Source organism: Porites lutea, chromosome 9 (genome assembly GCF_958299795.1).
Source record: "Porites lutea chromosome 9, jaPorLute2.1, whole genome shotgun sequence".
NCBI lineage: Eukaryota > Metazoa > Cnidaria > Anthozoa > Scleractinia > Poritidae > Porites > Porites lutea.
The window spans coordinates 5,944,897-5,961,957 of NC_133209.1; the positions used below are offsets into that span (position 1 = coordinate 5,944,897).

Sequence of the window (17,061 nt, forward strand, 5' to 3'; positions counted from 1 at the left end):
AGAAACAATCTGACTTCAGCCGATGTTACCTAATGCTAACCACCTCAATGAGTTGTACGCTTGAGCCCGCGATATAGTCATGTAACACTGGTCCGCGGATAGCCTTTTTTGACAGCTGTCAATCGACTATAGTATGGATGTCCACTATCAAGTTTTGTGTTTAAAAACACAGATTGTATATGGCTTGGGCACCCAGCCAGTAATGCCCGAGAAGAAAATTTTGGCTTAGCAGCCAATATAATATTATATTGTTGCAGGAGCCCATTGTAGCCACATAATATTATTATTGTAGCCATATAATAAAAATCTCTCATTAAATCTAATTTCAGCCAAGTTATACATACACTGCTTACAGGTAGCCATTGCGGCAGCAGAAGGAGAATCATGAGGTTATCCCTATATTAAAATATCCCCTTACAACACACTCAGGGTCTACGTTCCCTACTCTTTCGAACAGTGGTGTGGGTTCTTTTAAGTCCACAAGAACCAGATGAGTGAAAGTGCTGTGAGAGGGGACCTACGGCTTTTCGTCTTTATCCGAGAATACTAGAAAGACTAACCGTTTGTAGATGTCATTACAAAGGCAGCACTTTCTTCTCAGTTATTTAAGGTGTTTTCGATACAATTTTTCGGAGGCCATACTGATATTTTTCAATGGCTTTAAAAGTGATTTTGTCCTTGTCCCAACGCTGGAAAATTTTTACCAGTGACTGGATCTCAATGGAAGTTTGTCAAAATGCAGTTTTAAGTAAAAATCTATCTCACTATGACAAAAAATAGTTTAGTTCTAGTTTAGTATTAGAAATATGGTCTTTCACTGTATATTTCTGGGGAAAAGGCTATCATCATTTCATCCAAACACGGCACAAGGATCTTTTTTCCCGTTACAATCTTATTCTAAGAAAACTTTACGAAAAAATGTCCCGAAAAGCGCTCGAAAATACAAACGAAATGTGCTCATGCCCCCTGGGCATCCTACAATACTCCTTAAACCGAATTAATTCAATATATGGCCGCCGTATCGGTAAAAAGGTCTTTTTTGTGCGATCTAGACCTGCTACCGATAGAAAATCTGACTCCGGGAACTTTAAGTGTGCTATTTAGCAAATAACCTCGGCGAGAAGTAAAAAGTACTGTATTTTTGAATTTAAATAAAACGTAAATATATTTCAAACCTTATATTTTCAATGGCCGTGATAACTTGTTTATTGAAAAATTTCTAAGTGACTCAAATTAATCTTAAGTAGCGTCAAAATGCTTTCGCTGATTGGACATTTTGGTGTATTTTCTTTCTTGCGATCTTGAAAACTACCGTAACCTGTTTTCTCACCACCTGTGAGAGTTCAACTTTATTCTCAATTTTGAGTTTTAGCGCTTTTCCGTATATCTCTGGAACGGCTAGACAGACTCTTCTTTTTAAACCTCATCACATTATCTTCACGATGTATATAATAATATATGAATGTATGAAACTTTCATTAACATTGATTCACTGCAACACCTTGAAATTTCAAGACGAAACTTGCCCACGAACCGGACAAAAATCCTCGTTGCAACATTCACTGTTCGAATGATGATTAGTGCATTTCAGTGAGAATATTGTCAAGGTTTTACATTCAAAAGATGCAATAAAATTGATGAAGTCATGAACGTTTGGATGGTGAGCGTTAATTCGGAAAATTAGCATAACGTCAAAACAGTGAATGTTGTAACGAGGATTTTTGGCCGGTTCGTAGGCTAGGTTCGGCAGCAGACCGGCGCGCTCTTAACTGAGCTAATCAGGGGACAGTAAAAGACGCAATTAAGGGGATTTATTTTCCTTGGTAAGTCTCGTATTTAACTACTTTTTAACATCACGGCTTAACTGACACAAGGCCAATAACATCTCCACTTAGGCCCTGTCCACGCGTATCTGTATTTGTTTGAAAGCACAGTTTTTTTCTCCGTTTACAAAAAAATTCGCGTCCACTCGTAGCATTTTCGCCCGCCCACACGCATACGATGAATCGATTTGAAAACGATAACTTACCCGACTACGCATGCTTGACGCATACGCGTTCGGTATTATGAGCCCGCGAAATAATAAATTGGTGCCATCTTTGAATTTCTTTGGTGTGGGTTTACATTGTTGTGACGTTTTTCAAAGTCGCAGAAACAGTTTAAAATACCAAAGGCTAGGCAAAAACAAAGTCAAACTAATGGGAGATCCAACTTTCCGCCTCTTGATGCCGGTAGCGAAAGTAACCTGACAATGTTTTGCCGACTCCTGGAATAAGCAGCTTGAAGAATTAACAAAGCTAAATTTGCTTGAAAACAAGCAATTATGTTAGAAATAAGCTCAAGTTATAAAAGACAAGAAAGGGAAGCGACCATCCCCCATCTTGAATAAGTCAGTTCTAATATTGCACGGAGTGGATCGGAACTGACAGTGTGTCTTCAGCGTTTTTGAAAAGTCCCGTTTTCGTCTGGCCACACGTACACACGAAAACAGCGTGTTCAAAAAGTTCTACAATGGAGAGCGTTTTCAAAAAGTTCCGTTTTCATTGATCGTTTTCATCGGATACGTGTGCACTGAAGCCGTGTCCATAAAGAAAAAGTTGCGTTTTCAAATGAAAACGGATACGTGTGGACAGGGCCTTAATTGACCAATCACATCAATGACCATTATAGTTTAATACTGACGTGATACAACTCACCTTGACGCTGAAGATGACTACCACACAGGTTGTCCAAGCGTCAGTCACTGTCAGAAAAACAGTCCTATTCAGGAGTACGTTCATCTGGACGATCATAATCAAACTACTGATGAAATGACTTCAGGGTTCAAACCTTTCACAGTTTTAACAACGTTTCCTAGCCCAGGAGCTCCCTGAGGTGCCCGTAATATCTCCCCCTTCCCCACCCCACCTCTCCCCCCCCCCGCTCACCCCCCACCCACACTTGCAGTGGTATCCCTTTCCTTGTTGCCGCAAAAACGCATGAGAATTGATAAAGGAAAGTCCACGTTAAAATTCTAAAAAAAATCAAAAATTCTCTTTGTCTACAATGGAAGTCAAGAGTCTTGGGACCCAAGACTCTTGACTTCTATTGTAGCTCGATCACCAGCCATTAACTCTCACTTTTCCAAACATTTCTAGGTAACTATCAAATATGACTTCCACATAAACACCGGCCTTCCTGCAGGAACCACTGACCAAGCAGGACAGACCAATTTCAATAACGCGAAATCCGAAGCTGAAAAAAACCGGACCGAGATTTACCTCAGCCTTAAAAAAGTCAGGTGGGGCGACTTTCAATCGGAGTCAGGGCTGGAGTTGAAGGACAGCAATGTAGACAACTTTAACCTCGGCCATGTTGAAGCTTATTGCTCTGAGAACGGTGCAGTCGTTAGGAAGTGTACAGATGCTGACCTCAATTGCTGGATTAAACCTTGCTCATGCAATAAAAAGGAAGGGACTATCACTAAATGCAGTGAGTATATCAGTCACAAAATTTTACAATCATGAAATATGCCTTTTCCGCAGGGTCAAGCGTGCGGTCAAGATGGGTTGTTAATTATTGGCCACCATTTTTTTTCTTTCTCCTTCCTTTTTCTTTTTACCGTTTTTCGTGGACCAAAACGAATTCGAGGTCAATAAAAGCGCAAAAAAAAGAACGAGGCCAATATCCAGCCGTATTGACCGAGAAAACTTGACCAATATAGGATTTACTATATAGTCAAGAACAGTTTTTTTTTGTTTTGGGTAGCCAACCAGAAGCCCTGGCAGGAATCGCTTGTATCTTGCGGATTCAGCCACACTGAAATAATGCTGCGTGTGCGGCTGATTTAAATAGGAGTCTCCGTTCTGTTTATTTAATTCCTCGTCATGAGGGGTGGATCAAGATTTTACGGACTTGGTAAAAAATGACTTATGGACAGCTAAATGCAGTTGTAAGTGCACTCATAAGTCTTCATCAGTGTTTCCGACAAAACCCCACGATTCCCATTCCCCTCTAATCGTGTGGGGGAGGAGAGTGTCAGGGGTTTTAGTTGACTCATGTATCATTCTACGTGACTAGGGTTCTATCTAGGATTTATCATTCGGGGGAGAAGTCCCGAGTGGACAAAGGCCAGGACTTCCTAGGGAGGTCCGGGGGCATGCCCGCCCCGGAAATTTTTTGTAATGAATATGCGCTGAGATACAATTGCTGGTGCATTTTGAGACACAATTTTGAGAAATGTTCGAGAGTGTGCACTGACCTCGTCGGGTCTGGATGATGTTTCAGATATTGTTACTTATATACTGTAATGATATTTTTGTGGTGGAGGGGGGGGGGGGGGGGCGGGGGAGGGGGGACGCTGGGTACTGTACAAATACCCTAGATAGAACCCTGATGACAAAAGCAAAAAAAAAAGAAAAGACTGTGGTGGCTACTAAAACACAATGCACAGATAAAAAAGAGGAAAGGTACACACATTATGTAGATGAATCAAAAGTCAAACAAAAATTCAAGCTATTTTTAATGGAACCTGCTTGTCTTCTAACATCCAAAAATCAATAAGAAAGAATTCCTCCATTTCTTAATTCTTTCTGCACTCTTTTGTTTCACTTCTGCTGAAATATGTTTTTGCGATGATTGGAATTTGTTTGACCTTTAACTGGATAAATGTGTTTCATAACACATGGTTCAGCATTTTTGTACTTACAACTAAAAATGTAGTATCTTAGCGTAAGTCAACATTGATTTACTACAATATCTTCTCCTCATTACCTAAACATTCAAGTTTTTGTTTGTTAACCATTAGAGGCTTCTATTTTACGAACTAAAAAGATGGTAACTGAAGAACCATTTCTTTCAGTTTTTGATGCTGGAATACTATTCTCTTGCCATGACGATTAACGTATAGTTTACTGACAGTACAAATGTGATACAACGCGTATTGACTGGAACTGATTGATTTGAAATTCTGCTTTGTCGTTACTATCAGGTGTTACTTGTTTACCATCAGCAATTGAAGTGAGCTTCGAAAGCAGCTAGGTAAAGAGTATTTTTGTTATCTCAAATTAGCGAACTGATGTTATTTGCACTCTCACTGTCATTGCAGCACGCTGTCCTGTTGGGACGTACTACAACAGTGACGCCGATGATTGTCTTCTGTGTCCGGAGGGAACGTACAGTCCAAGTGAAGGCGCCTTGCAGTGTACACCATGCCCAGCGGGGACCTGGACCATAGGAGCACGACAAGAAAATTTCACGGCTTGTACAGGTAAAGGTTTTCTGTCTGGGTCCATGCATCATCTATCTATATTGCGCTAGTTCAAATCGGAGTTAAATTTTACAATGAAAGAGCGATTTTCCGCGCGCTGTTTGGTCGAGAGCTGTGATTGATGATGTATAGACCATGGAAACGAGGTAATGATGGCACAATTTTTTTTTCTCTATCTCCACTGCGCGATTTTCCAAGAAACCTAACTTCACTTCGCGTCGGGATAGACGCTTTTTTAGCTACAGAACTGAAGGAAAACTAAAGATATTTTTTAGTTCAAACTTTGGTCCGCACAGTAGGTTACGGACCTTATAAAAGTGACCAATCACATACAGGACGAGAAATGGCTTTGCCATGTAATGAAAGGCCTCGTCCCGAGAGATAGAGACGGAGTATGAACGTACCTAATGGCTTCATTTGGTTACATTTAGATGAATGTGGGCCCGGCCTGTTCTCTGAAACTGGTATCGCCAAGTGCTCCAACTGTCCGCTGGGAACTTACTCTTCAGGAGAGCGAAACAAAGCTTGTACGAAATGCCCAGCAGGCACTGTGACTGTTATTGTTGCCGCGAAAGGAATTCAAGATTGTGGAAGTGAGTAATTTAAACCTTTTACTCTCAAAGTGGCTAAATTCAAAATTCAACAAAATTGCTAAATTGTGTCTTGAAAAATGTTAAAAAGTAATAGAACCATGTGATAGTACTACTGAAGTCGTTCCATTTGAATGGTCACGCCTTATGATTTCATCCTCAGACATAAAAGGTTAGAACTACCTTTTAGTGCGCGATCAGTTCACCTTGGGATATATAATTACGGTACTTACTTATCAGTTTTTTTGTGTAATCAAAATATTTCTCCGTTTCCGATTGGCTCAGTTCTCCCTACTAATTCCTTATAACAAGCTGACGTTGACCAAATTTGGCAGACGTTAACGATATCCGGTGAAATTACGTCAATAGTACTGGCTATCGCGATAAAAAAAAAAAAAAAAGAGACGACACCCGAGACGCCCTTAGGACAAGGTTGCGTTAGCTCAGTTGTTTTAATATAGCTAGAGAAAATAGAGACCTTTAGATTCAAGGACGCGGACTACTGCGAGTACGGGATTTGACTTAAAGTTTTTTCGCGTATTCTCAAAACATAGACTCCCCGGAAAGCCTCATTTTACCATTTTTCACTAGAACAGTTAGCACTGTTACCTTTAGTGTAGGAGGTTACACCCTCTCCCGATCGCCAAATGATAAGACTTTTAACATTTGATAACTTATTTCTACCACTACGACATTCTCGCTAAAACTCGTAGTAGATTGACGACGGCTACCTCGTTTTCCCGTCAAAATGACGCTGGTTCACGCGCGAGCACAACTTAGTACTGAGAAAATCTCGCACTCGTTGTCGTACTCGTCTTGGAGTATAAAGGGCTGTAATGATGGAAAAGTTATACACGTTTTGCGCAACTGAGTTCGTATTTATATAGAAAATTCGCTTTACAAGTAATTAAATTATTGCTATTATTATTATTATTATTATTATTGTTAAATTATCATTATCATTATTATATCTGAACTTCTGCCTGAAAATAAATTATAACAGGAAGTACAAAAATGCACTCAACGGATGACACTGTTATTTCAAGAATATCTCGATAAATATCCCGTTTGATCCTGAATGTGCCGCGGAACATATAAATAAAGACAGGAAATTAACATAGTGTAAGTGAGTGTGAACTGTTTTGGACAATAATAATAATAATAATAATAATAATAATAATAATCATAATAATAACCATAATAATCATAATCATAATCATAATCATAATCATAATTATAATAATGATCATTTTAGTGATAACAACGTTTATTATAATAATAACGACTTATACTGAATTATTGTTGTTTCTTTTTTCAGTGCAATGTGCCCCTGGAACGTATTCAGACAATGGTGTGGAGCCATGTTTGCCATGTCCTGCTGGCACTTATCAAACGGAGAATGGAAAGACTACTTGTCTTCCTTGCCCGGGACAGCAGTCTACGCATGGTACCGGGGCAAGTTCTCTGTCGTTCTGTGGAGGTGCGACAAGTCTATTGTTTGTAATTCTGTCGTTTCTTTCAATGTACGGCTGTAAATCGCCTTGTAGTCTTCTTCCTTTACTCGTAGGATATGCTAAGACCACTGGTGGCCTCTGTTGAAAACCATCGGAATACCGTAAATCCTCTATTAACCCCCCGGGTACTTATTTATTTCGAACACCTCTGATAGGGTGGGTTAATAAAGACGGGCGACTTATTTGAGAGGGAGGGGGCCGGGGGGGATTATTTAAATTAGCGATGATGGTGGTATTAATTCTCCCTGAAGAACTAGAATGCAAACAGGGGCACCCAAAGAGAATATAGTTCAAAACCACTTGAACATGGCATTGTTAAACGTATTTTAGTATTTAAACGGTAGATATAGGCATATTTTTATCCCCTAAAAATTTTTCATCTGTTCGGATTTCCTAGCTGAAAGTCTATTGGCTTGTTTCCCTTTATTCTCAATGCTTACCCATTACAGCTTCGCGAGATTTTTGGGATTATAGCGTATTTCTAGTTAGGGAGAGTGGAGAGGGGCTGGTGTTTATTTGGGAGGGTGGGCTTAATAGAGGTTTTACGGTAAACCACATTCCTCTTAACTGTTATTCGTCTGGACCAAAAGACTTCCACTTATTCACGCCTACGTTTGAGTCGGTACCAAGGTTGAAGACAAGCCGTAACAGCTTTTCCCTCATCCTTGTGTTCAGGAAAAGCCCTGAAAACGAGACTGCCATTGCCCACTCTAGTTTGCCCCCTCGGTACATATAAGAGCGCTATGTCACGAGGATAACGCTGTTAGGGGTCAATTCTGTCCAGGAGTCGTTACTTAGTGTCTTTACCCATACACAAGCAGACATCAAACAAATTTCACCAGGAAGCACCAACCATAATCACTTTTAAGGTGATTTTTGAAGGCATAATTTTAAAACTTGAAAAAGATGAATTCATGTGCATCGTTGTTATCCATTGCAACAGACGACAAGAGAGAGTTTCAATGCCTAAATGCAGTCTTAAGTAACAAAACTGGACCATTATGCTTGGATTTCAATTGATGCAAAGAAAAGTTTGGATCAATTTAGGTTTCTGGGAAACTACCCAGCTACCCGTCCCCTAAGCCAACATTAACACTTAGTTCTCCCTCAGGGCAAAATGGTGGCTTAGGGGAGGGGTAGGTGGGCAGTTAAAAGGAAGGCAAATATCATGACGTAGCCCTTTTAAAACCAAGATGCCTCCCTCCCCCCCCCCCCCTCCCCCCTCCCATAACACAAAATGATCGGCTCCACAGTGGGGGAAAAGGGCAAAAACCTAACCTAGCGGTGGCCTGAGTAGGGGCTACTAGACTACTTCCCGTCTCCCTCCACTCGCCGACGCCGATTTTTTCCTCCTTTTTCCCAATGCGGAGCCTGGTGCCAGGCTACTCGATCTCGACTAAAACATTTGTACTAAGTAACCCGATTTTCGTGTCACACGTAGGCGCGGTGACAAGTAATAATTAAACCAAATTTGCAAATGTATGTACTGAACTACTACGCGAACTGCATGCAGATCTTCCGTATCTATGCGAGTCTTTTTCGTCTTTGTAGACGTTGACACCTGTGTTTCCAGCCCATGCGTGAATGGTGGCGCGTGCTTTAACACCAAAGAATCCTATCGCTGTGACTGTCCCCTTGGATACAATGGAGTGAACTGCGAGAATGAAATAAACGAGTGCTTGTCTTCACCATGCTATCAATCATCTACTTGTGTCAATAAGGTATTTTGTAACTAAACTTCAAGTAATTGATAGAACCACCCTCTTTACCTGCCGAAACCAAAAAAAAAAAAAAAAAAAAAAAAAAAAAAATATATATATATATATGTTGTAGTTATTTTTTTATCTCAGGTAATTTTTATTTTTCCTTTGTTTCAACTTCATTAGCATACATTACCATACCCCCAAACGAAACAAGAGAAATCCCTTAGTGTAAACATTCAAATGAAACCTTGGCAAAAAGTTTGCTTGGTACTATTTACATTTTAGGAATTTCCAAACAAAAAATTGCAAAACGTTTTCTTTTGGCTATTCTGAGGAGTTTTAGGAAAAACTTAGTCCTGTCATAATCGTTAATAGTTAATGTGTACCTTATTCTATCTATGCACTAGGTTAATGCGTTTAAATGTCTATGTCCCTCTGAGTTTACGGGCAACGAGTGTGAATTTCCTTACCTCCTTTGCAACCGATTAACGCCTTGTGTGCACGGGAATTGCATAGACAAAGCAGGGACATTCGACTGTCAGTGCAATAAAGGTTATGGAGAGAGGTTCTGCGAGAACAACATTGATGAATGCGCTTCAAACCCTTGTCAAAACAATGGGGTTTGCATCAGTGGCTTAGACACATACCAATGTAAGTGCCAGGCAGGTTACTCTGGTGCAAATTGCCAGTTCAATATCGACGATTGTGCTGCCGATCCATGCCAGAACGGTGGAACATGCGTGGACGGGCTGAGGTCATACACTTGTCAGTGTCCGACTGGGTATACTGGAGCCAATTGCGAGCATGCCATTGATCACTGCATTGGTCAGCCTTGTCGAAATGGGGGAACATGTGTAAACCAGCCAAATGGGTACAAATGTCTCTGCAAACCTTCGTATTACGCATGTCGCTGTCAGAAAGGTAACTGGCAGCCAACTGATTATTACTTTATTATGGTAGGCATTCAGACTGTGAGAAAGATCGAGAACAGGTCGAAAGGCCGGGGAGAGTTTTTCTCAATCAATTATTGCGATACGCTCCCTTATATCGGCTTTAGGTACCTTTATGAGGCCCTGGACCAATTCATATACCAAAACCTTTGAGTTTTTAGGCATAGAGCAATTCCATGTGTGTGTGACGAACTAGTGTGAGCACTTGCCTTCCGCCAATGTTGCCTGGGCTCGAATCCCAGAGATGATGTTAAATGTGGGTTGAAGTTGCTCCGAGAGGTTTTTCTCCGGGTAGGCCATGTTTAAGATCTCCTTAAAGACCAGTTCTTCCTCATTCCATGTATTAAATAAAAGGACTTCGTGAGAGCTTCCAAGTTTTTCGCGGGTAAATAAATCGCAGAAATCTACATTTTTGTTGGTCTTTTACTTCGTTTGCAATATCTAGCCCAGGCAAAAATTTTGTTCGTTAAAAAACCGTATTTCGTGAAAATATTCTTTTAAGGTGGCTACTTCAGAATACCAAGTGTATGTACCAAAGTTTGACAAATACGCTTTTTTCTCATTGCTATCATGTAAGTGGACTTGTAACTTTTGTGATGAGCAGCATATATAGATTAATCTATAACAAACTCTTTTTTTTCTAAATTAAATTTCAGAGCTTACGTCAGATTACGATCTTTCCTTCCAAGCCAGAGCGGTTAAGTCTTATTCGGAGATCAAAAAGCCAATTCCTGATCTCAGCGCCGTGACCATTGCTTTCTGGATTCGAACTAAAGATACCAATCCAGGAACAGTAATCTCGTACGCCACTTTAGATGGAGGTGTTGTTCAAGACAACGCTCTTACATTGCAAGACTATGCCGCTTTCAATCTCTTTGTGAACAACGTCACTGTGTTTACAGGCTTGGACGTTAATGATGGTCAATGGCATCACGTGGCAGTCACATGGGCGAGCTCTGATGGCACTTGGCACGCGTATCAAGATGGTGTCAATGTCAAAAGTTCTTCTACAGCTTTCCAGCAAGGTCAAGTTATAAGGGGCGGTGGTGTACTGATCCTGGGCCAAGAACAGGACGAAATAGGCGATGGATTTAACACTGAGGAAAACCTAATAGGAGATATTAGTCAGATGAATATTTTCGACCACGTTTTGTCGTCTAATGACATTTATAATCTTGCGTACAGCTCCTATCCTGTCAAAGGAAATGTGGCTGCGTGGGGTGATTTCAGAGAGGCGTTATTTGGAGAATATCACCTGACTGACAAGTCGTACGCCCGTGATTGTAAGCGAAAGTCACGTTTTACTGTTTTATTGATTGATTGATTGATTAATTGATTATTTTTTTTAATATCACACATACCATACTCTTTAGCAGCTTTATCAAACCGATTTCATTGTAGATAGTTTGAGAACTGACCTCTGGAGCTAAGGTATTAGGCTAAAGGAATTAATTATCAAATATTATTATATAACACCAATGAAATACCAGGTGAGCTTTCGCGCGAAAACTTGATATCTTCACATGTGAAAATATGTCCTTTGCTATGGCTACATAATCAATCGCGCCTTTCACACCAAAAAACTATTAAAGCGAAATTGTTTGGTATTTCATTGGTGTTTATATAATAAATAGATGCGCTCACTCGTAAAATTTTTTTTTCGACACTCGAAGAGAAATTTCGTATCTCCGCGCGGCCATGTAATTCCTCTATTTAAATTATTAAACCGACTCCTAGTGAAGGATATTACTTTTTTCAAGACGTAGAAGCCAAGTTCTCCAAAGTTGTAGATTTGAACAAATCGGAAAAAGTTATTTTTCTTTTCAACAAAATTGATCCATATGTTTGAAACAAAAATTCACTTTTTCAAATTATTGTTATTGTTGTTGTGGAGAACTGGCTGTAGCAAAATAAAAGTTTCGAGCCCGTTCAAAAGTTTAAAAACTTCGAAATCAATGATCTTTATGTCTCTTTTTTAGTCACTTCGGCCCAAAGGAAATTTTTTGTCACCTACAAGTCCTACATATCAGGAAACGATGACAAAGTGGTATCGAACAGTAACCCAACATCCTGTGCAGCGAGCTGTCTATCAGAAGCTGCCTTCATCTGCAGATCTTTTGAATTCGACAACTCAAGCAACACATGTCGGATGAGCGCGAAATCATCAATTGACAGGACTCTGGCAACTGCATCTGGCACCAGGTTTTTCGAGCTAAGTACGTAAAACATCCTTTTTTGAGTTGTTTGACAGTGTTCTCTAGTCTCTCTCCTTTCGCACAGTTTTGAAAGAGAGCTCTTTACATACAGGTTAGAGGTGTAAAACGTTGAGTAACCTATGGAGAGACGATTTAAGCAATACCAAAAGTGGAACAAATGTTTGAAAAGCTTTCCATTCGTCTCGCGCTTTTATTTATTTTTTTGTAAGAAATTTGTATGGAGTAAGGCTTAAATAATTCACCTATCTGATAAAAAAGCAAGGAGCTTCAAAAAAACAATTCTTTCCTTGGGTAGCATATATTTATATGCCGTCAGAAAGCCCAAACGTTTAACTTTACATCGAAAGAACTTAGCTTCGGTCAGTGGTTCAATCTGCTGGTGTTAAACATTTCGGCGTGATTTGTAGCTAACATCTACACGATATAGGAGAGTAGAGTATGGAAAGCAGTTAGTGTTTACTGTTATTATCATCAACATTATTATTATTATTATGTCGCAGTATGAAACTTTGGAATGCTGTCCACATTATGAGTAGTATAGGGCGCATAGCGTAACCTACACCACTTGAGAAGCTATACTTAGAAGTAAAAAAAGGTCGATACGAAACCTAATACAATCCTAAAATACATAGTGATATGAATCTCTCTACTTAAAAAGCCAATTTAGAATATTATTAAATTCTGATACTCTGTAAAACTTTCGCTATCTCTACTAAAAGCTTATACATAATGATATAAATCTCTCTACTAAAAAAGCCAATTTAGAATATTATTAAATTGTAATTATTATTATTATTATTATTATTATTATTATTATTATTATTATTATTATTATAAGTGATACCGGTAAAAGTAAATTATAATTATAAATCAAAAAGGATTAGCTTTTTCGTAGTCACGCTTCGAGGTTGTCCGCTATAGTGAGAAGCCTTCCATTTGCTTTTATTGAAATGGATGGCTGAAAATTAATCGCTCTTTTTGACATACAAATCATGTCCAGTGACATACAAATCATGTCAAAGATAAAGTAAAATCGGCACAAGCCGATTAATAAAATGGATTTACAAAGAAGGATACGAATTGCTCTTACTGAAAAGAAAACAACAACTTAATAGACCTTGTCACGGTTTTCGACGCCTTCTTGACGAGTAGGTAACCGCGTGAGAAATTACAGTGTTTGTATCAGAATCTAATGTCGAACAATTTCCATAAAACGGCTGTTCTGAAAAGAATAAGAGTTGTAAACTAAAGCTACGAAGTAAAAGATTGTACAAAAAAATTTTTTGGGCCGCACCTGTGCTTAAATTTCTCCAGAGGCTAGCTTTAGATTTTCCATATCTTTGTTTGTAATATTTCCCGAGACTTTCTTACAGACAAATGTATAGAAAATTTAAAAAAGTGGTTCTAGGTCTTCTAGCGCATGTAACGCCAGTAATTTTTGTCAATAGAACCCTTGGAGTGAAGCTTTAGTTTACAATTCATATTATTTTTCTCAGAACAACCGTTTTATGGAAATTTTATTCGACATTAGATTCTCATACAGACACTGCAATTTCTCACGCCGGTTTGCCTACTCGTCAAGATGGCGTCGAAAACCGTGACAAGGTCTATAACAGCCTGCAAACCACTAAGCTGAAACTTATGTCATGTTGGACCCTTTCAAACGTGGAATTTCTTATGAGTGCCGAACACCTATTTGTTAGTCGATGAAAGTACAGATTAAATACGGCAGTTGATTCAAACGTCGGACATGAAGGTGCCGAATGGACGTTCGTTTGTTTTTTTTATCCAATATGGATAAGGGTTTCTGTAATTAATGCATTAAATTCGGGACATGTGAAATGCGACTTCTAAATCAAATGTTGAACCTAAGTTGAATTTTCGACTGTTTCAGTTGCAGAGTCGACAAAGTCATATTTAATTTGAAACTGTCGAACTTAGTTTTTATTCAGACGTCCCATCTCAAGGTGGTTACCTCTCGAATTTGATTGGGCGCATGTGAAAATCGACGATTGAGCTGGGTAATGATAACAGTGTCCAGTATGACTAAAAATACCGGTAGATACACTGTGATACATACCGCATTATTTATATTCCTGTAAACTTTGCTTTCAATTTACCACATTATGTTACTAGCTATGTGCACCGTACATGTAAAAAAGGAGAGTAAAAAAGAGATTTAATAAAAAAGAAAAAATAATAAGGTTACGAAAAATTTGCTTCAAAGGGATTCGAACCCGGACCCTCAGAATCAGTTAGAACTAAAAGTTAACGCCTCTATCCACTGGACCACCTGACGGTACGCTGACAATAGGTCACTTCCGAATTCCAAAACCCCTCACTTTCAAAATGAGACTAGGTGCACAACCTTTCTTGTGAAAATGAGTTTTATTTGCATGAGAATGAAAAATGATTTCCATATTAAAGGCTGAACAACTACCCTCGTTTTGAAACAGAGGCCCGGGGGAACTCGGAATAATTTCCGTGTAGAATTTAATCTTTAACTGATCGAAGCTAGACGTAAAGCTAACAGCAAACCCATTAATACTCTGTCAGGCTTGGTCCATGTCGGGGAACGTAGAAATTTATGAACTATCGATCGCGCGGCTACCGACTGAACCATATAACCGTACGATTCTCTCCCTGCTCGTAAGGTGTCTTTTCATCTGTCGGGGAAAACAGTCACGTGACTGATGACGTTATTACCTTAGATGTGACATGGGAAGATATTTTATGGCAAATGTTATCTTGTTGTGGTCTGACAGTCTTCTACGTATAAAACTGTCAAAGTTATAAAGCTTTCAAAAAAATGCCTCAAAGGTTTCTGGGAGATTTTTTTATGATAATTATAATTCATTTTTATAATTATTTATTAACTTATTCTTTTTGGATCTAGATTGTCTTGCAAGCCTGGGAGTGTCAACAAGTCGAGGTATTCCTGACTCTGATATAACGGCATCCAGCCAGTTTAACAGCCAACATGCACCTTCAGGAGGTCGCCTAAATTATCAAGCGCAAATAAATTCTGTGGGAGTAACAACTCAAATTGGGGGTTGGGCTGCTTCACAAAATAACAAAGACCAATACCTGCAGATCAAGTTTAGCAAGATTACCCAGATTACAGGGGTGGCCACTCAAGGCAGGTCAGACGCAGATCAATGGGTGAAGTCTTACAAACTTCAATACAGTACTGACGGATCGAGTTGGACTGACTATCCAAGCGTACGTGTGAATCCTTAGTGAAATTCATTTTAGTTACTAGTGTACTAAGACTACGCCGGGAGCCGGGAGCGCGGGTCTAAAATAACGAAGAAAGGTATTGTCTTAACCCTGAAAACTGTTAGACCTTCAAAGATGGTGCTCCCGTCTCCAGTGTACATAGGAGGCATAAAAAATATTCACCCTAATTAGTACTTTCGTGCTAAATTCATTGTCACGCAAATAAATTGCTTTTTTTGTTGTGGCAGACTCTAAATGGAAACACAGACCGAAACACAGTTGTTCGTCATGAAGTCAGGTTGTTCCACGCGATGTATCTTAGGTTCAGACCACAGGCGTGGCACGGTCACATATCGATGAGAGTGGAAGCGTACGGGTGCCCACTAGGTAAGCAGAATAAGAATGCCTGCTGAGAATCCCCAATTAGGTTACCCAATCCCCCGGGGGGGTACTCCCTATAATGGCCTACGGGGGGAGGCTCCGTCCGAAGGGGGTATCTTTTTCAGGCATCAAGTACATGAAAGGGCCGGGATTTAACTTGTTGAAGAGTTTGAAAGGGTTGGGAAATCTGTTGTCTCGGTCAGTATATAGGTCCAAAAGGCCTAAAAAATGCATTTTATGGCTGTGAAGAAATCGTTCTGGTTTTTGTGCTTTCTTCGCATTTTAAAGACAGAGCATTTAAAGAAGCTAAAAGGGATGCGAAATTCTAAATTAGGTATTTGAAAGGGGTACCATTTGCCAATAGTAGGTATACAAAAGGGTACCTTTTTCTGTCAAAAATGGTTTATAAAAGGGTAAGGGGTTGGATCTCTGGGCGTAGCCTACCCTCACCTTATAAAACTTTTTTGAGTACCCTCGGTACTCAGTCCCGTTATCCCATGAAAAACTTTCCTTCAATCCAATAATCCCGCCGATTTTTTGTCAGAGTAATACCGATCCGAATCATATCTAAAAAAGTAATAAACAAATTAGGCCTGTTTCAAACGTCGTGCTACTTCCGTGCTAAGCTAGCTCGACCGCAGAACGACACTAGCACGACTTGGTTTCAGACCTCGATTTTAATTCAGTCCAATAGAACGGCTGTTGCCGAAAACAAAACACACAAGTAAATAAACTGTTTAGCAAACTTTTAAATGTATTCTAATGTATTTACAATGTACGAATTGAGTTCGGCACGGCGGTAGCACTATGTTTGAAACAAAGTCGTACCGAATGTTTGCCTTTAAAACAACATTTCTTGAATCCTACATTGACAACTGGTTCTGTGGTTTCCTTATGTGCTTATCGTGGCTATAACTGCCACATGTATAATTGGTCACTATAAAACTAATGTTTCTGAAATATTTCAGGAGTTCGTAGTCTTCTGAGTTATACAGTAATGATGCATGATAATTACTATTCCAGACTTTTTAGTTCTTGAAAGCGCTTACTAAGTAATTAAAAACATGTCGGTCCAAAACTGTTTGCAATTTTGTTATATCAACCACTTGAATCAAGTTAAATTTTGTCAAACAATCAAGAATAAAGATAAGCGAAAAAAGTATATATTGGGTCAGTTTTTAGTTTTATCTTTGTCACTTGATAAGGATGTCATGGCGACATCGAAACGTTGTGTTAAGCT

At 39.3% G+C, this 17,061-nt stretch overlaps 1 protein-coding gene across 1 annotated transcript in view; it reads left to right on the forward strand.

The window, feature by feature from the left end:
• LOC140947609 (sushi, von Willebrand factor type A, EGF and pentraxin domain-containing protein 1-like) overlaps positions 1-17,061 on the forward strand; it is a 52,223-nt gene that overhangs the window by 19,354 nt on the left and 15,808 nt on the right. The window contains exons 11-20 of the mRNA XM_073396758.1: positions 3,138-3,471; positions 5,087-5,248; positions 5,680-5,841; positions 7,157-7,318; positions 8,904-9,073; positions 9,463-9,976; positions 10,662-11,288; positions 11,985-12,221; positions 15,118-15,443; positions 15,689-15,827. Coding sequence (XP_073252859.1) covers positions 3,138-3,471; positions 5,087-5,248; positions 5,680-5,841; positions 7,157-7,318; positions 8,904-9,073; positions 9,463-9,976; positions 10,662-11,288; positions 11,985-12,221; positions 15,118-15,443; positions 15,689-15,827 — 2,833 coding nt within the window. The remainder of the gene's footprint in view (positions 1-3,137; positions 3,472-5,086; positions 5,249-5,679; positions 5,842-7,156; positions 7,319-8,903; positions 9,074-9,462; positions 9,977-10,661; positions 11,289-11,984; positions 12,222-15,117; positions 15,444-15,688; positions 15,828-17,061) is intronic.